The sequence below is a fragment of the Haliotis rufescens genome, unplaced genomic scaffold, assembly GCF_023055435.1.
Source record: "Haliotis rufescens isolate VD_foot unplaced genomic scaffold, xgHalRufe1.0.p SCAF_10, whole genome shotgun sequence".
Lineage (NCBI taxonomy): Eukaryota > Metazoa > Mollusca > Gastropoda > Lepetellida > Haliotidae > Haliotis > Haliotis rufescens.
Window position 1 is genome coordinate 33681056 of NW_025963780.1, and position 24792 is coordinate 33705847.

Below are 24792 nucleotides of genomic sequence, written 5' to 3' on the forward strand. Positions count from 1 at the left end.
ACCCCGAACCTTCCGCTCTCCGGGCGGACGCTCTACCATTAGACCACGGAGGCGGTCGCTTCACTGGAGTCACGTTATGAAGTGTTAGGTTCATAAACTACACGCTCATCGCAACACTGTATGCATGCAACTGATGTCACCTCGGTGACACATCAATAATATACGTTCCTGCATGTGTAGAAATTATAAACCCATACACTAACATTGCATTTATATTGTGTTACTATTAATTTGGGACACGGGTGGCCCAGTCGTCTGAGGCGCCGTGATTCGCATGTGCAGAGTTGCGTCCCTTGGAAACCTATGATTGTGGGTTCGAATCCTAGTTCGCCCCGATTATGTTTCTAGGTTTATCAGCACCATACCCGTGCTCGTGGGTTTCACAGAAGTGGTAAACATCTGAAACCTGCATCTCTTCGGGCTTCGGGCTCCCAAATTAAGCTGACACGCCGTTATATAACTGGAACACTGTTAAAAGCGGCATTAAATCTAGCCCACTCACTCATTCACTCTAAAAATGTGTTTCGCTTTCAGGGACACAAACGTGTGTCTTGAAGCGATGGCATGTAAAAACACTGGCAATCGTAGCACTAATACATGAGAACATACTCAATGACCTTTATTGAAGACACTACGGTACAGTGCCTACGTCGCTCCGTCGCAGATGCATTTCATGGACACCTCCTCGTCACACATTCACGTGTAAACTACAGGAAGATCGCCTTCTCGAGAGGAATCGAAATGTGTCAAACTTCACTTTATAAACCATTATGTGAAGTGAACTTGTATCGACATCTCTGAACCAAAGGAATGTGTTCTGGGGGGATACACCGCCCATGCGCTTATGTGGACGGAATGGCGCCTTTAAACCTGTTGAGACCCTGCCCTCTCGCATAACGCCGTAGCGGATGGATCTAGTGTTTCAGGTTTGTATTCTGTGGTGTTACGATCTCTCTGAATAATTCGTCATTTCTTTTGAAAATTATCAAAACATTTGCTCCCGACTGACATCACTGGCTCAGTGAATTGTGTACATGATGTTTTGTTTTTGGCTTCTCTCAGTTACCCCTGAATATTAAATATTGTATCGTTATGTTTTCATATTTACAGCAGCAGTCATGGAATGTAGCGATGTTGTATGTATTAGGGTGAGTGAGTATGGTTTTACGCCGCTTTTAGCAATATTCCAGAAATATCACGACAGGGGACACCAGAAATGGGCTTCACACATTGTACCCATGTCGGGAATCGACCCCGGGTCTTCGGCGTGACGTTCGAACGCTTTAACCACTAAGGCTACCCGACCGCCCCTGTATGTATTTGAACTACATGATTAATCTTGTTTTGATGTTGTCCTATTGTAGTGAGTGAGATGGGTTTAACGCCGCTTTGATTTGTTTGTTTGTTATTTAACGCCACACAGAAATATTCCAGCTGTATGACAGCGGTCTGTAAATAATCCCGTCTGGACCAGACAATCCATTGATTGACATCATGAGCATCGATCTGCGCAATATTATATGATGTACATATATGAAATTAAAGAATTGAGGACATCAGGCATATTATTACTTATCGAATTTGGTAAATCGATTTAGAGCAATATATAATCACCTCGTTGCAAGTAAAGCAACACTGTCAAACAAATGGTAGAAGTTAGTAGTGCGTTCTTACTGCCACCCCGAATCTTCATAAACTCATATTTCACAAGTCAGTCAGTAAACTGTAGTTGTCAGGTGGGTGTGGAGTAATTTTGTAGGTTTATAGAACATTAACGCAAAATGAATTACTTAGTTAGCATAGTAAATGCAATGGAATGGCTTGCGATATATTTATTAACGCATTGGTGCGTTATCGAATATGCCACTTTGTGTTTAATACAATATAATTAAATTTTCGTTGTGTTCATTGAAATTCCTGCATTCTGATTAGCTGAATTGGTCACGTGTTATTGCATTCATTTCCCAATGAATGTAAAAAATTGAGCCATGCCCACCGAGGCGCACTACTTCACTCCGGAATGTCGGGGAATCCCAATATTACAGTCGAGGGAATTCCCTTTCTGCTCACGTGTATCGTCATGCACAGGACATTTGGCGACTTTCATAGTCATTGTCCAAACTACCCTTTGAAACCGAAGGCCGAGAATGAATGAAACAGCAAACGTGCAGGCTCGCTCGCCTGTTTTTTTCCCGCACGCCTCGGTTCAACTTTCATGTCTTCGGGTTTCATTTCTAACTAGCATTTTTCCAACTGTGTTTTACGGTAATCGGGGAAGTAATGTTTGAATTTGGCGGTAACTGGCCATGTTATTTGAAACAGCCGCCTTCTCCCGGACATATTTCTTCCGGTTCGTTACAGTCTGACTGTTGCAGTTCTTTTCGCCTCCTGTCGTAATTGACAGGTCCAATGAACATTATTTTGATCCCACTCTCCGTTTATTGGCTACTGAGTGTGTATGCGTGTCAAGTTATGTGCATAAATTAAACGATCACCTCATGTCACAACACAATATGTATTCCTACACCTGGAGTGTTTATCAATCTCGTCATTTTTGTCTGTTTTGATGTATAACTGTTTTTGGTTTAACTACTGTAGATAAAACATGTTTTACGTTGTCGAATTTAATTATAAGCATTGACGTGTTTTGGGCTTGTTTCAATAAGTCGAGAATGCGAGATCGCGAAAATGTCCCTTACAAGATTCCATAGGTAACCCATGACGAATAAGGTTTTAGCGTTCACAGAGTTATGTTTAAAGCGCCCGTAAAATATCCCCTAACGACCAGGAGCGGACGTGAGCGTGCAGTTACGTCGGTCATTAAATAATTGGCATATCGAAATATGACGCCTCAATCAACCAACCAATCCATCCATTTAGTCATCCATCCATCAATGGGGTTTAACGTCGTGTTCAAGATTATTACTCTTACATAGCGACGTATATGCACGTGTGTGTGCGTGCGTGCGTGCGCGTGCGCGCCTGTGTGTGTGAGTGCTTTCAAGTGTGCTTGTGCGTGTGTGTGTGTGTGTGTGTGTCTCTCTCTCTCTACTTGTACTAGTCCGGACTAATGCGGGTTGTATAGTGCTGAGCCCACTATGCCACTGTTTCACATGAATACCCCACTCATACACAATATACTGACTCCGAGACGACCAGTCCTTGTTTTATCCAAGCTTTATGACGGCGGTCTGTAAATAATCGAATCTGGACCAGACAATCCTGTGTTTGGCATCATGAGCATTGATCTACGAAACTGGGATACGATGACATGCATCAGCCGAGACAGCGAGCCTGACTACCCGATCCTGCTAGTCGCCTCCTACGATAGGCATTGTCGTCTTTTACAGCAAGCATGAGTTGCTGAAGACCTATTCTACACCGCATGATCACGGGTACTAATAACAATGCCGAAATATAGCCTTGAAATGGAAAACATACTGTCGAGATTAGATTTAAACTCCATTATTATAACAATTTTCTATATTTTAAGTTATGTAAGTCTCACTTTTCATCAGTTTAACCTTGTGTAATAATTAAGTTTACTTGCAATGTTTTGTGATTTAATAAAATATCAATAATTACGATAAAATCATGATTACTTTAACTGTATTATCATATTCATTATAGTGAGTGAGTGCGTATGGTTTTATGCCGCTTTTAGCAATATTCCAGAAATATCACGGCGGGGGACACCAGAAATGGGCTGCACACAATGTCCCCATGTCGGGAATCGAACCCGGGTCTTCGGCGTGACGAGCTAACGTTTTAACCACTAGGCTACCCGACCGACCCCATATTCATTATAAATGTGTTTAATTGTTTCGCATTTAGATAATCCTATGACGTCGTCCGGGTAATCCTGTTCATCCTCCACCATGGTGAAACGTAGACGTAACGTTGACTTGTGGTTATTGCTGGCTGTGATTCTCTGGGGAATGATGGCGTGGCTGCTCCTCAGCTGGACCCACAGCGGCGGGCGAGGATCCTTGCCGAGGATGCGGAGGCGTCACGTGGCGGACTATGTGCTGAATGAGGAATATAGGGTCGTGAAAGGAAGGGAGGACGACGCAAAGCATCATGGGAACGAGGTGAAAACGAGGCGTCTCCCAGGAGCCGTGATAACTCATAAGATGAATATAAATAAAAAAGCTGTTTATGAGAAGAAAGTCAAAGAGGACGTTCACAACGCCACTATTGTGTTAAGAGGTGATTGGCCACCTGATCCGCTTCCTTTTGAACCCGACTTTGACGTTGTGCGACGTTTTTTTAACATAACAAATGCGGGTATGTATCTCATTTTGTATCACAGTTGCAGTATATAGTTTTGCAGTTTTCTTCGAAACGGGACAAGAAATAAACCGTTGTTTGGTTACCAATGTTTGGTCGCTGAAATATCACAGAGTGCCACGTTAAACAGCAAACAAACAACAAATCGGAACGTTAAAACGCTGTAAATTGAATACGGGTCTTACGAGGACGCTGGCCTCGGTGTATGTGCCAGTCCAACTGGTCAGACTCAGATCATTCAAACAAGGTCTGCTTGGTCTGCAAAGACCACATCTCACTTTCACACTACGTATAACGTCTACACAGTCCAAAGATTAAAGCACCTCTTTAAGATGATCCCCGTTAGACTCCCTACAATAACACCTTATGTGATGGTGAGTGAGTATAGTTTTCAGCCACGTTTAGTAATACTCCAGCCAATGTCACGTCGGGGAAACCAGAAATGGGCTTCACACATTGTACCCATCTAGGACGAGCGAAGGCTTTAACCACTAGGCTTTAGTTCCGATCCTGGCCTCGTGTATCTTTTGTCCAAGATAGCGATTGCGTTAAAGTAATGCTTTAACGCAAAGATCGCTTTGTGATGGTTCATTTAACTACTGATCAAATAACCTTATATACGCTTAAAGTTACAGATTCCTAATGGTATCTATATGATATAAATGAATACTCAACGTTGTAGTGAGAGAAAATAACAGAAATAATTGTTCAAATAATTATACAAGCCAAGCTTTGGGGTAACTAAGAAAGATACCGACCAAACATCCAAGATGGCCGACATTTTGTCAAAATGGCCGACACGGTTCAATTTCCTTTTGTGCCTCCAATTTAAAAAGTTATTTTCTAGGGGCTGGAGGCAAAGGGTTCAGCTTAGACAAAAACAAATTGCCCCCTGAGGAGCTCAAGAAATTACAGAACGCCTACCGGAAGAACTCCATGAACGAATACGTCAGCAACATCATCGGCGTGAGACGGAAACTGAGAGATCCAAGGCTGGAGGGGTGAGTTATCGACAAATAAACAGAGGCAATTTCCATGCTCGCTGGTTGTACCACAGCGGTAAATGTTTTCGATCTACGTGTGCCTAAAGCTGACTTGCGGTAATACAACCTAAATACTTTAACTGTGTGAGGAAGTAGTATAGGTAATGATGGTTCTGGACCCAGTCAGTACTTCACGGGTTTGTGCACAATATCTGTGAATACACACGACCGCCTTACGGTGAACTCACTATTTTTAATAGACGAATCAAATAAGCCCCGATTTCAGAGCATGGGCAGCAGATCAATGAGCGCTCGACTCACATAGCGCATGTTTCTCACCAGACAGCGAAAGCTTTTGTTCTGTTCTCTTAGTTGGCGGGGGCACGGGTGGCCCAGTCGTCTAAGGCGCCGCGATTCGCTGCGCAGAGCTGCGTCCGTTTGGCACGCCAGAAACCTATGATTGTGGGTTCGAATCCCGGTTCGCCCCAATTATGTTTCTAGGTTTGTCAGCATCATACCCGTGCTCAAGGGTTTCACCAAAGTGGAAAACGTCTGAGACCTGCATCACTTCGGGCTTTCCACCCACATTAAGCTGACACGCCGTGATATAACTGGAATACTGTTAAAAGCGGCGTAAAACCAAACTCACTCACACTTTCACTCTTAAATGGCAGCATGAATTATTTTGGAAGATTCTCTCATGACACATGTTCATATCATGACATTTCAGCGATTATGTTTTTTGATTTTGTGTTTGATACTATTTTCCTTTTGCTGTACTCTTTAAAAAAAATAATTTTTGTCCACCCACTTTGTCGCACACCCTTCAAGGCATGATACATCATTTAGAAATCTGTTCCTCATCCGAAAGATGGTATAGTTTCACCAATAAAATTCCAACCGACTAGAAAGGTAATATATACGTATAATGTCCACGGGAGTGAGTTAAGTCTCCAAATGAGACATGTTTCGAAAACGACCCCAGCATCTTCCCATGTACAGTTGTGTTGGGATACAATGATACAACTGCTGCAAGCTGGTTCTAACCTTGTGTTTTCTCCACAGCTGTGCCGAGCGTTACTCCTCCGCCCGTCTCCCCCAGACCAGCATCATCATCTGTTTCGTCAACGAGGCGTGGTCAACGTTGCTAAGGCTTGTTCACAGTATCCATGACAACACCCCGCCGCACCTGGTGAAGGAGGTGATCCTCGTCGACGATGGCTCGTCATGGGGTAGGTGCGCTGTTTGAGGTAGACAATGATGGTTATGGTAGATAAACCTAACTTGTTTTCTTTTTTGAGGTTTCAAACGTAGATTTGAAACCTGTGAATTTTATTGTATCGAAAGCTTTAAAAAATTTGTTTGTATGTTGTTTAACGCCGCACTCAGCAATATTCCAGCCACAGGACAGCGGCCTGTACATAATCGAGTCTGGACCAGATAATCTAGTGATTGACCTCATGAGTATCGATCCACACAATTGGGATACGATGACATGGTTCAACCAAGTCAGCGAGCCTGACCACCTGATCCCGTTAGTCGCCAATTACGACAAGCACAGTCGCCTTTCGCGTCAAGCATGGGTTGCTGATGATATTTTCTAACCTGAATCTTTACGGGTCCTTGAATAAATACAGGTCCTATTTACCGCGGTACATCAAAATATAACTTCTTGAGCTCACTTACTGAACTCAACTAGTCATTTGATTAGAAAATTGTGATAATGACGAAATTTGAATATTTTGACGGGCATGTGCGGCCAAGTTGTAAGGCGAAGGAATTCCCTAAGGTCTGTCAACTCCACACCGTAAATACCAACCCCGTTCATTTCCCTAAATTACCCGGGTAGAACAAGTATGTCTGCAGGGATTCTATATTTCCAGCTGCTTGGTGTGTACATACATATGGCTGTTTCAATTAGGGGTTGTGACTGCGGTTTGAAACCTCTGATTAACCAATAAGAATCGAGTACGTATACGGATTCTCCATTTCCAGATTTTCTGGGCAGGCCGCTGGACGTGTACATGGCTCGGTTCCCCAAGGTGCAGATAGTCCGAGCCACAAAGGGGCTGGGGCTGATGGTGGCGAGGACGCTGGGCTACAACTACACCACGGCGCCCGTCATCACATTCCTGGACTCACACTGTGAATGTTTCCCAGGTAATCTGGATGGACTGGTGACCCCCAGAAGGGCATACACATGACATGCCGGTGACATACAATACATTCCTGTTAGAACTAATGCATCCCAGTAGTAACGTATGTCAGTTTATGATGCTGGATGTTAACAGTATTATATACCAGTTGACAACACTGTATGCCAGTTTACATTGCTGGATGTTAACAGTAATATATACCAGTTGACAACATTGTATGTCAGTTTATATTGCTGGATGTTAACAGTAATATATACCAGTTGACAACACTGTATGTCAGTTTACATTGCTGGATGTTAACAGTAATATATACCAGTCAACAACACTGTATCTCAGTTTATATTGCTGTATGTTAACAGTAATATATACCAGTTAACAACACTGTATGTCAGTTTATATTGCTGGATGTTAACAGTAATATATACCAGTTAACAACACTGTATGTCAGTTCAATTTGCTGGATGTTAACAGTAATATATACCAGTCAACAACACTGTATCTCAGTTTATATTGCTGTATGTTAACAGTAATATATACCAGTTAACAACACTGTATGTCAGTTCAATTTGCTGGATGTTAACAGTAATATATACCAGTTAACAACACTGTATGTCAGTTCACTTTGCTGGATGTTAACAGTAATATATAACAGTTCACACCATTATGCCAGTTCAGTTTGCTTGATTTTAACAGTAATATATACCAGCTAACAACACTGTATGTCAGTTTATATTACTGGATGTTAGCAGTAATATACAAGTTAACTACACTGTATGTCAGTTCACTTTGCTGGATGTTAGCAGTAATATATAACAGTTCACACCATTATGCCAGTTCAGTTTGCTTGATTTTAACAGTAATATATACCAGTTAACAACACTGTATGTCGGTTTATATTACTGGATGTTAGCAGTAATATATAACAGTTCACACCATTATGCCAGTTCAATTTGCTAGATTTTAACAGTAATATATACCAGTTAACAACACTGTATATCAGTTTATATTGCTGGATGTTAACAGTTATATACAAGTTAACAACACTGTATGTCAGTTCACTTTGCTGGATGTTAACAGTAATATATAACAGTTAACAACACTGTATGTCAGTTTATATTGCTGGATGTTAACAGTAATATATACCAGTTAACAACACTGTATGTCAGTTCAATTTGCTGGATGTTAACAGTAATATATACCAGTTGACAACACTGTATCTCAGTTTATATTGCTGTATGTTAACAGTAATATATACCAGTTAACAACACTGTATGTCAGTTCAATTTGCTGGATGTTAACAGTAATATATACCAGTTAACAACACTGTATGTCAGTTCACTTTGCTGGATGTTAACAGTAATATATAACAGTTCACACCATTATGCCAGTTCAGTTTGCTTGATTTTAACAGTAATATATACCAGCTAACAACACTGTATGTCAGTTTATATTACTGGATGTTAGCAGTAATATACAAGTTAACAACACTGTATGTCGGTTTATATTGCTGGATGTTAACAGTTATATACAAGTTAACAACACTGTATGTCAGTTCACTTTGCTGGATGTTAGCAGTAATATATAACAGTTCAAACCATTATGCCAGTTCAGTTTGCTTGATTTTAACAGTAATATATACCAGTTAACAACACTGTATGTCGGTTTATATTACTGGATGTTAGCAGTAATATATAACAGTTCACACCATTATGCCAGTTCAATTTGCTAGATTTTAACAGTAATATATACCAGTTAACAACACTGTATATCAGTTTATATTGCTGGATGTTAACAGTTATATACAAGTTAACAACACTGTATGTCAGTTCACTTTGCTGGATGTTAACAGTAATATATAACAGTTAACAACACTGTATGTCAGTTTATATTGTTGGATGTTAACAGTAATATATACCAGTTAACAACACTGTATGTCAGTTTATATTGCTGGATGTTAACAGTAATATATAACAGTTAACAACACTGTATGTCAGTTCAATTTGCTGGATGTTAACAGTAATATATAACAGTTAACAACACTGTATGTCAGTTCAATTTGCTGGATGTTAGCAGTAATATATAACAGTTCACACGATTATGCCAGTTCAATTTGCTGGATTTTAACAGTTATATGTAGCAGTTAACAACACTGTATGTCGGTTTATATTGCTGGATGTTAGCAGTAATATACAAGTTAACAACACTGTATGTCAGTTCACTTTGCTGGATGTTAGCAGTAATATATAACAGTTCACACCATTATGCCAGTTCAGTTTGCTTGATTTTAACAGTAATATATACCAGTTAACAACACTGTATGTCAGTTTATATTACTGGATGTTAACAGTAATATATAACAGTTTACACCATTATGCCAGTTCAATTTGCTAGATTTTAACAGTAATATATACCAGTTAATAACACTGTATATCAGTTTATATTGCTGGATGTTAACAGTTATATACAAGTTAACAACACTGTATGTCAGTTCACTTTGCTGGATGTTAACAGTAATATATACCAGTTAACAACACTGTATGTCAGTTTATATTGTTGGATGTTAACAGTAATATATACCAGTAAACAACACTGTATGTCAGTTTATATTGTTGGATGTTAACAGTAATATACAAGTTAACAACACTGTATGCCAGTTGACATTGCTGGATGTTAACAATAAGATATACCATTTTACATCACTATGCGAGTTCACATCGATGGATGTTAACAGTAATATACTCCAGTTCACATCACTATGCCACACGCCGCGATATAACTGGAATATTGTTAAAAGCGGCGTTAAACCCAACTCACTCACTCACTATGCCAGTTCACATTCGTGGATGTTAATGGTAATATACTTCAATCATTTTGCCAGTCATCAACACTGTATGACAGTTAACAACAATGAATGACAGTTAACAACACTGTATGACAGCTAACAACACTGTATGCCTGTTCACATTGGTGTATTGTAGGAATATGCCAGTTAGCACAATTATAGAGTTCACATTGGCACACACCATCGACACTACAGCTCTCAGACCTATTCCATATAATGGGAGTTTTACAAGCACCGGATTGTTACTTTAGGGTGGCTGGAGCCCCTTCTTACCCCTCTAGCCACGGACCCCAAGGTGGTGACCACGCCCTGTATTGACGTCATCGACAAGAACGACTATAGCATCTCGGTTGGTCCAGAGGTGATGGTCGGGGTGGTGGAATTCCCGACGCTGCAGTTCGGTTGGCGTTCACAGCCGCCCAGGGAGAAGAAACGGAGGAAAAGTAACCTGGAGCACGTCAGGTGAGGCAAATGAGTCTTACACTTGACTTGCCTTTTCATGTGTTTATGACAGTTAGGGTAGGTGGGTCAGGATAGGCTGACCTTTCAGCGGAACCAGGTATCATGACTATTTCATATTGATTCATTAACAGATGGTTATGACATCGGCATCGTACAATAGAGAGATGCCTTGTGATTAGGGAAAGCCGGCTTTGTCTCATTTATTTACATAATCAACACTCATTAAGTATCGTTGTATATCGTTGCTCGGTGTCAGTATACTGTGTCTGATTGGGATATTCATGTTAAACTGTGGTATGGTATCTCAGTCCGGACTAGTACAAGCAGTCACACACACACACACACACACACACACACACACACACACACACACACACGTTGCTACATAATCCCAATTTCACCTCACCTCCTCAGAAACGGTTGGCCAAGGCTTCTAAGGCGCCTACTCATTTCTTGCAGATCCCCAACAATGGCGGGAGGCCTCTTCTCCATCACCCGGGAGTACTTCGATTTCCTGGGAGGATTTGACCCTGGGATGAAGATCTGGGGTGGGGAGAATATCGAGATGTCGTTTAAGGTGAGTTCATTGTCTGTTGGGTGGGGGGTCATGTCTGGTGTCCCTTGCCAATATATTGCGGTGTACAACAATACTCACTCATCCTGATTCAATCACTTTACGTAGTAAATGTTCTAATAACGCCATAATTATCTCCCCTGTCTTGGTTGACCATAATGACACTACTATTAATTGACCGGTGAAGATCCGAGTAGAGAATAGGCCTTCAGCAACCCATGCTTGCCGTAAGACGCGACTATGCTTGTGGTTTAAGGCGACTAACGGGATCGTGTGGTCAGGCTCACTGACATGTCATCGTTTCCCAATCGCGTAAATGATGCTAATGATGTCAATCACTGGATTGTCTGGTCCAGACTCGATTATTTACAGACCGCCATCATATAGCTGGAATATTGCTGATAGCGGCGTTAAATAACACACAAACAAACAAAATAAAGAAACTACCATGAATACTTCATCAGATCTGGATGTGCGGCGGGCGGATTGAGACGCCCATCTGTTCACGTGTCGGTCACGTGTTTCACAGTCACTACAGTTACATGCAAATCCGCCCTGGGACGTACGCCGCCGGTGCCGCCAACAACGCACGCCTGGCGGAGGTGTGGATGGACGACTACAAGAAGTACTACCAGGGCTATGGAGGCGGGAGGAACAGCCAATACTACGTACGTATGATGCCATGGTAGAAACAGTAGTGGCTGAAATTGCATATGGATACTGTGGGGTTACCATTCCAGTTTCAATCCAAGGTTTGAACTCAGTATCTGAAGCAAACTGTATTAAGTAGGATACCTCAATATATATTGTACAGTATGGGAAGTACAATATGTGAAGCACGATATATGTGAAACACAATATGTGAAGCACAATATGTGATGCACGATATGTGAAGTACAATATGTGAAGCACAATATGTGAAGCACGATATGTGAAGCACGATATGTGATGCACGATATGTGAAGTACAATATGTGAAGCACGTTTTATGTGAAGCACAATATGTGAAGCACAATATGTGATGCACGATATGTGAAGTACAATATGTGAAGCACGATTTTTGTGAAGCACAATATGTGAAGCACAATATGTGAAGCACGATATGTTAAGAACATACACGTACATGAAATGTGAAGCACTATGTTTTTGATGTACAGTATTGGCCCAGTCGTCATAGGCGCCACAATTCGCTGTGCAGAATTGTGTCCCTTTGGCGTGCCAGGAACTTATCATCGAGGGTTTGAATCCCAGTCCGCCTTGATTGTGTGTATAGGTTTGCCAGCACCACACTATGCCCGTGGGTCTCACCAAAGTGGTAAACGTCTAAGACTTGCATTACTTGGGGCTTTCCTCCTACATTAAGCTGACACGCCATGATATAACTGAAATACCGTTTAAAGCGGCGTTAACTCCAATCCTCACACGCTCGACCGATAGAGAGTGAGCAATCCATTTGTTTGGATGACCTGTCAATTGACCCGTACGATGGCCCATAAGGGACATGGAGCCTGTTTTTCCATGTTTTGATATTTCACTTACTTTTATCGTAACCTTTTGCAAATTAACACGATTTGTCTTACAAATATGTGATAAATCATGTGTCAAGAAGATATTGAATCGCTGAAAAGTGAAACGAAAATGTCAAAAACTAAAATGAAAATGTCAAAAACAAAAACGAAAATGTCAAAAAATAAAATGAAAATGTTAAAAACTAAAATGAAAATACAGAAAACTATTTCCACCGCGGTGATAATATTTCCGCCGCGGTGATAATATTTACATCGCGTTGGAAATAGTTTTCTGTGGTTTCATTTTAGTTTTTGACATTTTCGCTTTTGTTTTTGACATTGTCGTTTTTGTTTTTGACATTTTCATTTTAGTTTTTGACATTTTCGCTTCACATTTCAGCGACTCAATAGCGACTTGAAACTACATTTTTCATGTTTCGGTTGTTTTTATACATGATTTATAACATATTTGTATGGAAAATTAAGTTAATTTGCTAAAGGTTACGATAAAAGTAAGTGAAACATCAAAATATTGAAAAACCTACTTCATGTCCCTTATGGGCCACCGTAGACCCGAGACTTGTTCATCATTAGATGGGTTTCTTTACAGAAACCAGGGGATGTCTATGAACGCCGCAAGTTGAGAGAAAGACTCAAATGTGAGCCCTTCTCCTGGTACATTGAAAACGTTATGCCGGAAGTAGCCCTTCCCGGGGACGGCCTTTACTCAGGGGAGGTAAGTCTCAACCTCAATCGCCCCGTTTCTGCGTCATAGCTCGGACATCAAAGGAGTTGTGATATTGCATGGATTCAGCCTGCCGCGTAACGCCAGTGTAGACCGTATATAGTTATATATAACATGACGGCTGTCATTGAATACAGGTTATTGTGCAGTTGCCACAAATTGAATACACGTTGATCTGGAGACGAAAGCTAAGAGAAGCAACTTGAACAGTTATATAATAGCTGCCACTGTATTGAATCTTGGTTCTGCTGGCCGATGTCCTGCTGGATTAAGGCGGGAGTACTCACATGACACCAGTACTCTGTTTCAAATTAAAGTAGACCACAAACCAGATTCTTACGTTTTCTGTAATGCCAAAATATCGCGATATTGATTTCGTAAAACCTTATCATTTCTAAAGATAAAAAGAGATTTATTGAAAATCACCAAAAGCCCTCCATTGTTTTCCAGAATAATAAACGTGTGTGTGCGTTTAACTGATGACATTGGGTGGGTCTATTTACCAACGAGGGAGTTCACTTGACATACAAACGCAATTGCTGCCACATTTAGTTTCATATTAATTTCCTCAAGAGAAGATCCAGAAAAAACACAAAGATGCTTAAAAATGACAAACAAACATTTTTATTACATTTCTTCTACTTTTGCAAAATAAGCTCAAGGAAAGGAATACAAATGGTCTGACAAAATTGTTTTTCCCAGTTGAAACCAAACAGGAAAATATAACGCAAGAAACCACTATTATCGTTCATTTCGCAGTTACGTAACGAGGCCGTCCCCAAGATGTGTCTTGACATGATGACATATAAAGAGTGGGGACAACCAAGCATGTACGGATGTCATGGACAGGGGAACGCCCAGGTGAGCTATGTAGGATTGCCAGGTGAGCTATTACCAGTCTCTCTTCTTCGACCACAACTGGTGAGCAATTTTATGGAGTATATTCCTCATTTCCTTGATAGAATAGTGAAACACATATATGTGTTAAGATATCATATCACTATCATACATTACACTGTAGCCCACCTGGAGTGAGTGAGATTTGGGTTTGATGCCCCTTTGAACAGTATTCAAGTTATATCACAGGGTGTCAGCTTATGTGGGAGGAAAGCCCGAAGTGATGCAGGTCTCAGACGTTTACCACTTTGGTGAAACCCATGATCACGGGTATGGTGCTGACAAACCTAGAAACATATTCGGAGAGAACCGGGAATCGAACCCACGATCATAGGTTTCTGGCAAGCCTAAGGGATGCAACTCTGCACAGAGTATTGTGTCGCCTTGAACGACTGGGCCATCCGTGCTCCCAGCTCACTTTGAGTTATGGCATAACTGTTGTTCAGACGTGTTATGGCCAATAACTATTTGTAAGATACAACAGACGCCTGTGACTTTGTTTATGATATTAATTTTGTTGTATTTCAGTTGTTCGACATGACAGATCTTGGAGAAATAGTGGCTAGTAATCGATGTTTAACCCATGCGCGTGGCGGGGTGTATATCAATAAATGCAACTGGTCGAGCAAGGAACATATATGGGAATACAAGGTAGAGTACTATATGATCATATATAACAACCGGTCAATACAAGGTAGAGTACTGTTATCATCATGTATGACAACCGGTCAATACAAGGTAGAGTACTATATGATCATATGTAACAACCGGGAAATACAAGGTAGAGTACTATATTATCATATATGACAACCGGTCAATACAAGGTAGAGTATTATATCATCATATATGACAACCGGGCAATACAAGGTAGAGTACTATATGATCATATGTAACAACCGGTCAATACATGGTAGAGTACTATATAATCATATATGACAACCCGGCAATACAAGGTAGAGTACTATATAATTATATATGACAACTGGTCAATACAAGGTAGAGTACTATATGATCATATGTAACAACCGGTCAATACAAGGTAGAGTACTATATGATCATAAATGACAACCCGGCAATACAAGGTAGAGTACTATATGATCATATATAACAACCGGTCAGTACCAGGTAGTGTGGTATATGCTGATTTATAACAACCCGTCAATATAAGGTAGTGTGGTATATGTTCATATTATAACAAACAGGATGTCAACAACTTAAACAATATCCTGTTCCGTCTGTGTAAGTTAATAAGGTGACACAAAAAATGTTTCGTATTTGTTTCTGTGTTCCAGGACAAGTTAATACGGCGACACAATAATTGTTTGACTGTGAACGCGACGCGGCATGTCGTGATGGAGGAATGCTCCGGAAAGAAGTCCCAGCAGTGGACGTGGAACTATCACAGACCGCGGAGGAAGACTGTGCTGAGGATTGAAGAAATGTGAAAAAGAAAGTGTGTTGATATTCCACCGCGTTTATTGCGGAGTTATACATCTTTACCGGAATATACCGGGATCCTGTTCCACAAAGCGATCTTAGTGCTACGTTGATCGTAAGCCTTTGATAAAGTATGTGAGTTACGACCAACTTAGTACTAAGATCGCTTTGTGGAACGGGGTCCAGATGGGTGAATAGAGAGAGCATGTTAAGAAATGCTAAATATAACGGGGAAATTGAACAGATGAGTTATCTCCCCTTTGTGTGAAACAATGGCCAGGTAGCGGAACTTGACCTTTACACAGGCTCTCATCACTGACAATTTTCCGGACGGGATGTTGCCTTTGTTATTTATCGAAGGCCTATGCTGCGCCACCCGTAAACACATTTGTCACTATTATTGATAGTTTAAGGGCATATCGTTTCTTTGAGAGTTTTGTCTTGGAAATAATAAGGAAATCAAGGAATTGTTGGGGGTCGCATCGGTAATTGTGACAAAGTTTTTGGTTAGGTCACTTGCTTGATATTCTGCGAATTTCGCCTACACTATTTTGACTTTGCTTATCATATCGTGGAAACGCCCAAATATATCAAATCCGCAACAGATTGACTCCGAGTTCTGATATATCGTGCTAAAACAAACTGTGTGATCTTTAATCAATTTTCAGGCCACTTAAGACCTGCAAAAATCATTTGATTCATCGGCAAAGTCTTCTCGTAATTCAAAGTGTAATTCAGATGGTATCGTGCATTGATTGTATGTCAACTAAGTCAGGCTGGCAGCATGTAATGTGACACGAGAGTCAGCACGTTTTGTCATGGTTTATCTTTTCGCAAACACATCTGACATGGGACACCCTGAAATGCCACGTCCCTTATGGAACTTCGTAAAGCGCTAGGACGTCAGCGCCTCTTACGTAACAATAGACGTCTGTTTGTGACGCCGTGCAAGACGTCGTGACAGATAATGTCATATTAAAAGGGCGCTTAGCGGCGAACGTTTCGGAAATAAAAGTCATGACTGCAAACATCTTGTTGGAAATGGTCTTGGCGACGCTTGAAAAAATGTCTTGATGGCGAACATAATGTATATAGAGGTCTTGACAACGAACGTCACGTTTAACGAGTCCATGACGTCGAACGTCAGTTTGAAAAAGGTTGCGACACAGAGCGTTACGACGAAATAGTTTTGACGTGTTATCTTTAGGTAACTCTGCTACGCTGGATAGTGGTCTTCGGGGATGTGTGATCATTGATCAAAACTGAGGAAATCGGGGTTCATAACCCGCCACAGACTATATCGCCACAATGCCGTCATGTTGGAGACACTGTGAGTGAGTGAGTGAGCTAGGTTGGACGCCGCTTTGAACAGTATTCCAGTTATATCACCCCTGTCAGCTAAATACGTGCGGAAAGCTCGAAGTGATGCAGGTCTCAGGTGTTTACCACTTTGGTGAAACCCATGAGCACGGATTACAAACCAAGAAACAGAATCAAGGCGAACAGGGATTCGAACCCACAATCATAGGTTTCTGTCTTGTCCAAGGGGCGCAACTCTGCACAGGGAATTGCGGTGCCTTAGACGATTGTGACAACCGTTCTCCCAGAAGAAATTGATTTCTGTGGGCACGTTTCGCTGGACTATAAAAATTAGTACCCTTGATTCCTCAGATGGGAAGTCTTCCCCCGTGTGTCCAACACAATGGCCAGGTATGGGTCACTTGACCAATCAGTATACAGATATATCTGTAACGGATTGACTTGTCTCCGGGAGTAGTTGTTTCTAGAATTATGTCATTATCGCCCTGTTGTTGACTCGTCATAATAAAGGAACTGGGAAATTCTTTAGTGGTTATTTTCTGATTTTCTGATTTTCTGAGTGAGTGAGTATGGTTTTGCGCTCTTTTTAGCAATATTCCAGCAATATCACGGCGGGGGGCACCGGAAATGGACTTCAGACATTGTAGCCATGTGGGGAATCGAACCCGGGTCTTCTCGTGACGAGCGAAGGCTTGAATTAGGCTACTTCATCGTCCTACCTGGCTGGTATAAAGATTACTGAAATACTGTTAAAGCGGCGTTCACTTCACTCTTGCCATTTAATTCACTCTTGAGTCGCTTGACACGGGTGGCCCACTCGTCTGACGCGCCGCGATTCGCTGTGCAGCGTTGCGTCCCTTGGATACGCCAGAAACCTATGATTGTTGGTTTGAATCCCGGTTCGCCCCGATTATGTTTCTAGGTTTGTCTGCACCATACATGTGCTCGTGTGTTTCACGTCTTAGACCTGCATCACTTCGGGCTTTCCTCCCACATTAAGCTGACACGCCGTGATATAACTGGAATACTGTTAAAAGCGACGTTAAACCCAACTCACTCACTCACTCACTTTCGTATGACACGTAAAGTTTTCATTATTGCAGGTATGCATGTTGAAATCACTCCGGTGCGATTTAGAACTGACTAATAACTACAATATGATCCGATATCACGACTTCAGCACCATCAGTCACGTGAGCATATATTGATTTATCATACAATGGGTAGGATTCTCGGCAGGATAAAGCCAACGGATAAACACGGTATCCGTCGGGGTCATATACGGATAAAGATGCAAATATTAAAGGTCAGGTAGGTACTACTTTCAGTGTTTAGAAACCAACATGGCGTCGCCCTTCAGTCAGTATAAACCATCGGGAATCTGGAGAAACTACTAGGATAATGGTTATCATTAATTTACAGTAAACTACGGTTATAACGAACTCAAAGGGACCACTAATTTTAGTTCGTTATAACCGTAGTTTGTTATAAGCAGATATATAGCATATATGCAACAAAAGGCCGGGACTAAAAAATAAGTTCGTCATATCGGTCAGTTCGTTATAAGAGTGTTCGTTATAACCGTAGTTTAAAACAAAAGATACTGAAAATCCGTGTCTAACTGGGACGTACCTGAGGCATTTCACAAGTTTGGGCAACGTTGGAGATATAAATTGCGAAACAATTTGACGACGATTCAGCCTTTGTATCTCTTTCCATATCTGTGCTTGTAGGCCTCTGCGGCTTGAGGCCCTTAAAACAGTCAGATCAGGCCGAAATGCGTTCTATTGTTTCATTTGTCGCTGTGTGTACACCCGACTCTGTTAGTCTCCAAGGCTCACTAAATACAACGTTTATTCCTAATACTGGATATTTGCCATCCCAAAACACACACGCGTGATAACCTCTATTTATACACACTTATTTGAATAAATCAGTCAAGTAGTTGGATGTCAGATTTCTACTGTTCAATGGGTAAACGCGGGACAAAAAATCGATTTCCTTCCATATCCAGTGGGCTGTACACGTTCTGTAAATATTTGTGGAAATTATTCTGATTAAATTCGCTCTCATGGAACAGATGCCTAATGACTTGGACGTCACGTATTTAGTGTGTTCTGACGGTAGGCGAGTTAGGTCGCCTCAATGCTGTGATTTGAAAGAAGGTACTGGAGTTGTTTGTTTGTTTGTCGGCAATATTCCAGCTTTATGACGGCGGTCTGTAAATAATCGAGTCTGGACCAGACAATCCAGTGACTGACATAATGAGCATCGATCCACGCATTTGGGATCGATGTCATGCATCAAGCAAGTCAGTGAGCCTGACCACCCGATCACGTTAGTCGCCTCCTACGACAAGCCAAGTCGCCTTTTACGGCAAGCATGGGTTGCTGAAGACCTATTCTACCCCGGATCTTCAAGGTACTGGAATAAAGGGTGGACCCAGCATTTTTAAACAAGGGTCCGACATATCAAAATACACTGACTACAACAAACTACATTTGTTTTTCGTAAAATTGGGGGGGGGGGGGGGGGGGGGGGGGGGGTCCAGACTACATGGACACACACACTCACTCACTCACTGCAATAGGACAACATCAAAACAAGATTAGTCATGATAGTTCAAATACATACAACGTCGCTACATTCCATGACTGCCGCTGTATTTATGAAAACAAAAACAAAAACAAAACGATACAATATTTCATATTCAGGGGTAACCTAGAGAAGCCATTCTTCACTGTACTCCACACTTTTCGTTCGAAATATACTTAGATTTTGGACATGTGGAATGTGGTACAATCATCGCCCATATCTTGTGTTATAGTTCACAACGTGTTAAAACATGCCAGACCATTGTTCCTTTCGGATCCAAGTAATCATATTTTTAATTAAAACAGGTTTAGAGCTAAATAGCCGAGCACTTCTTTTATATATGAATTTATTAAGACAGCTTTGGTGCAGTGATCAAATTACTGCCAGGCCTCGATATCGGGAATTAGCTATTGGGAGCAGATCTTATAACAAGAGAGAAGAGAGCTATGAGTTCCATGGGTTTATTCAAGCCAGTATGTGAGTGACCGAAAGACCTAGGACTTAAATACCGCACAGCCTTCAGTATAATAGTTCTCTGATGATGTGGGTTTGACACAATGCCGATAAAGTTTACAACACAAAGTATGTGGTAAGAACTTGTGTCAGTTTGCCTTATGAGAATTGATATTAAATTACTGTTTTACTGGTTTAACATATGTCTGCTGCAAAGGGAATAGGTTTTAACTCTTGATGATGGTATTCTCGACAGCAGAAGGAGCAGGTAAGATGGTCTTACTATTGCTGAACAAGGCTGATTTTCATTATAGTTTGGAGGATCGTTAAACATGCTCCGACTTGAGAGGGAATACTTTTCGACGCTTGACCAAGAGAAGAGAAGCCGTGTCGACATGGATGCATTTTATATATCTATACACATGCACAAAAGTTAAGCGCCACCCACCATATTTGTGAGCTGTTACTTTTGGCACTTAATGATGACTTTTATAACGAGATGTACAATTGTTATACGCCGTATATGTAAACCTCATGTGATGCAAAGTTGTCCAAAAGCAAGTTTATCTTGTGTTCCAAAAGTATATGAGCAGAATGGAATTTTACCGAAGACCAGAAATTGAAGGATTAGAAAACATTGAAAAACTTTTTTTGTCATGTAACTGTCATGATATCAGCAGACCATATCAGGTGTCACATAGACACCCTAGGGAGTGCAGAGTCTATTGCAAGACAGAAACGTCAGTAACGTATTTATGATCCACGGACATTGACCACAGCTTCAACCTTACGCCTCATACTCATTACAAGTCGTTAAATGCTTCTCTGAGGCAAACGGATCCATTCTTCATGAAGTGCGGCTTCAAGTCCAGCGAGATTTTGAACTGGGGGATCATGATGTCTGATTTTCCGGCAAAGAATGTCCCAGAGATGCTCAATCGGATTAAGATCCGGACTACAGGCCGGCCGAGGAAGAGTGGCAATAGCTTCTTGACGCAAATAAGCCAATACTGCCCGAGATCTGTATGGTCTAGCATTGTCGTCCATGTAAATAGGTCTTGTCTGAAGAGGATGGTTGTCTCAATGAGGGACTACCACTGGTCGAAGAACGGCATCTTGGTATTGTTGGCCATTCAGGTTTCCACGAATTGTCACCAGCGGAAGTTTGCAGCCGAAGGAAACACAACCCAATATCATGACAGACACCTCGCCACATGCTAAGGCCTTCTGGATGTTCATTGATGCAAAACGAGTGTTACGTTGCCTCCAAACGCGTATTCGACCATCAACAGTTCGTAGCAGCATTCGACACTCGTCAGACCAATGGATCCTTCTCCAGTTGGCTATGTTCGATCGACTACGGGCACGACACCATATCAGACGATTCCGCATGTGCCTCTCAGGCAGTTGAGGACGTTTTACTGGTCTTCTGGCGTTCTGAGGCGACGCCTTACGGTCATCGTCGAGAGTCTCTGATGGGTAATCCACTGCAGTCTTAAATCTGTTGAAGTGGCAAAAGGATTTCGTCTGACTATCCTGAAAAGACGTCTATCCTCTCTGTTAGAGGTCTTTCTTGGCCTACCAGACCTATGCCTGTCATTGACATCATTGGTTTGACCATGTTTGACAATCGAGTGATAACACTGTGGTGACTTCCCATTTGTCTTGCAATTGCCCTGCATGACATGCCAGCATTTTTCATGCCTATCACTTGCCATCTTTCAGCGTTTGTTAACTTTCTCCTCACCATGGCTGATTTTCAACCCCTAATGGAAGGGGAATCTCACACAGGAGCAAAATGCAACCACGTGTCTGAAATTTGAATTTCACTATTTATAGGGTAGGGGAACTGCAGCAACACGTAAAGCACGCTTTCCTTGTGGTATCTCGACAAATTTGCGTTCATGAAACTATGGAAGCCTAATTCAGTCATACATCATATTTCGTATTTCTGATTTCCACACGTGAAATCAAGAGATATATATGAATGTAATAGATTTGTTTGATATTTGATACCAATGCTGTACTTGGCTAAGTAAATAGAACCTACTCATGTGTTTATTATTTAGTCGATGTGTAAAGTAGTGGTGCAGGCTGTTGTTTATGGATAGTTATCGATAATCAAATCAGGTTCTGATATGTTGAAATCACAGGATAAAAACGGCAGCCACAACTGGGTAACGCATGTTCGTTTGCTGCTATTAGAAACTTAATTTTCACATTTTTTGGATCCCACACGGTTGCGGTAATATAACATTGCAGTGAACTATTAGCGAAATGAAACTCATAAAAAATATTGCCATATATTTGAAACAAAATCTGCTTGTTCAATGTAACATAAATATTTTATTTAGATAGGGTGGCATTTGTCCCATGAGTGAGTGAGTGAGTTGGGTTTAACGCCGCTTTTAACAGTATTCCAGTTATATCACGGCGTGTCAGCTTAATGTGGGAGGAAAGCCCGAAGTGATGCAGGTCTCAGACGTTTACCACTTCGGTGAAACCCAAGAGCACGGGTATGGTGCTGACAAACCTAGAAACATAATCGGGGCGAACCGGGATTCGAACCCACAATCATAGGTTTCTGGCGTGCCCAAGGGACGCAACTCTGCACAGCGAGTCGCGGCGCCTTAGACGACTGGGCCACCCGTGCCCCCTTGTCCCATGAGATCGACCCGTGAAGATTCCGGGGTAGAATAGGTCTTCAGCAACCCATGCTTGCCGTAAAAGGTGACTATGCTTGTCGTAAAAGGCGACTAACGGGATCGGGTGGTCAGGCTCGCTGACTTGGTTGATGCATGTCATCGATCCCATTTGAGTGGATCGATGCTCATGATATCAATCACTGGATTGTCTGGTCCAGACTCGATTATTTACAGACCGCCGTCATATAGCTGGAATATTGCTGAATGTGGCGTTAAACAACAAACCAACCAACCAAATCCCATGAGATCGGCACGTGTTTCCGATATCAACACTCTGTTACTGCTGTCTACATGTGTATACATGAACGGAATCTACAACTTGTACATAATGTCTTCAAATATCAGAGAAGGGGAAGAAAGAAAAGGAGAAGGAGAAGAAAAGAAGATGAGAACAAGGAAAAGAAGGAAATGATGAATGCGAAGACTAAGAGTGAGTGAGTGAGTTGAGTCTAACGCCGCTTTTAACAGTATTACAGTTATATCACGGCGTGTCAGCTTAATGTGGGAGGAAAGCCCGAAGTGATGCAGGTCTCAGATGTTTACCACTTCGGTGAAACCCACGAGCACGGGCATGGTGCTGAACAACATAGAAACATAATCGGGGAGAGCCGGGATTCGAACCCACAATCATAGGTTTCTGGCGTGTCCAAGGGACGCCACCCGTGCCCCCCAGAAGAAGAAGTTTATTCGGTACAATTTATGAGACAAAACTTTTACACATGGATATTTCCGGAGATGTCAGCCCAACATATTATTCACACACTCTTGTAAGGGTAATCTATATCATAAAGGTATGTCCGTCCTAGAAGAGGATAGCAAACACTAAAACTATGACATATGTCGCGATAATAAGATCTATAAATACTCAAGACATGTTTGTTTACTTTCTGTTCCGTTCATTATTTATGATCTGACATGCGTGTAAAGAAAAGTACACATGTGTGCCAGACTCTTTCAGACTATTTCACAAGTATACGACGGCTACATTCTTCTACCAAAGAAAAAATATTATTTAAATACCGGTAATATTTTTTCCACTTACTGAAATATGTTGTCCGGTCAATACAAAATAATATTATCCATATCAGACAAAAGCCAAACACTTCAGACATTATTTGGTATAATGTGACACCAGGTGTTAACAACTAAAAATTGTCGAAAACAATCATTGCTGTAGAACGTTACACAGATCAGACCTTGCCACGGATGACAATGCCATATTATGTCGAAACCGAGAGCTCTGACAATTCTTGTGGTCAAGCTGGGACCATGTCAATAGGCCATGTGTAAAGCTCTGCTCATTGGTGTACCGTAGAGAACGCATTAACAGAGAGTATTGATATCTGGAACGGTCGTGATAATAATATAGGTATATATGTTCACATTATATACTCAGCGTCTATATAAAATGGGGGCCACAATTCGCTGTGCAGAGTTGCGTCCCTTAGACATGCCAGAATCCTATGATCGTGGGTCCGAATCCCATAATTTTCACCACTATTTTGGATCGGTGGGGTAGCTCGTCACGCCGCCGTGAGACGGAATGTGTGAGACCTATTTCTGGTGTCCCCCGCCATGACATTGCCGGAACATGGCAAAAAGCAAAGTAAAACTATACTTACTCACTCACTCGCCGCTATTTTGCCTTTTACGAGCAGTGGAATCGGTTCCGTCGGATAATCGAGACTGGTTACTCTCTGTCATTGACGTTTTATATATGCTTGAACTGATCGATGTTTCTGATTGGAGACTTAAGTCCCTGAGTTTCATCATAAGATCAGTAGCATTTTTCAATTATGCTGAGTCAACTACAAAATGTTTGGGCC

General features: G+C 41.5%; 1 protein-coding gene across 1 annotated transcript; it reads left to right on the top strand.

Moving 5' to 3' along the window:
* The first annotated feature begins 653 nt into the window (after window positions 1–653).
* LOC124130988 (polypeptide N-acetylgalactosaminyltransferase 13-like) lies at window positions 654–17737 on the top strand. Its single transcript, XM_046494045.2, has 13 exons — window positions 654–926; window positions 3835–4287; window positions 5138–5291; window positions 6339–6505; window positions 7269–7433; window positions 10523–10733; window positions 11193–11310; window positions 11772–11975; window positions 13425–13550; window positions 14319–14420; window positions 14985–15107; window positions 15749–15965; window positions 16076–17737. The coding sequence occupies exons 2-12, from the start codon at window positions 3879–3881 to the stop codon at window positions 15899–15901; spliced, it is 1932 nt and encodes a 643-aa protein (XP_046350001.2). The 5' UTR covers window positions 654–926; window positions 3835–3878; the 3' UTR covers window positions 15902–15965; window positions 16076–17737.
* The last annotated feature ends 7055 nt before the right edge of the window (window positions 17738–24792 follow it).

What these genes read in the sequence shown, in the direction of transcription:
- LOC124130988 (XM_046494045.2), top strand. Translation starts at nt 3,879, where the DNA reads ATGGTGAAACGTAGACGTAACGTTGACTTGTGGTTATTGCTGGCTGTG. An exon ending in CGACGATGGCTCGTCATGGG is followed by an intron (nt 6,506 to 7,268) that starts GTAGGTGCGCTG and finishes CTCCATTTCCAG; the next exon opens with ATTTTCTGGGCAGGCCGCTG. An exon ending in ATATCGAGATGTCGTTTAAG is followed by an intron (nt 11,311 to 11,771) that starts GTGAGTTCATTG and finishes ATACTTCATCAG; the next exon opens with ATCTGGATGTGCGGCGGGCG.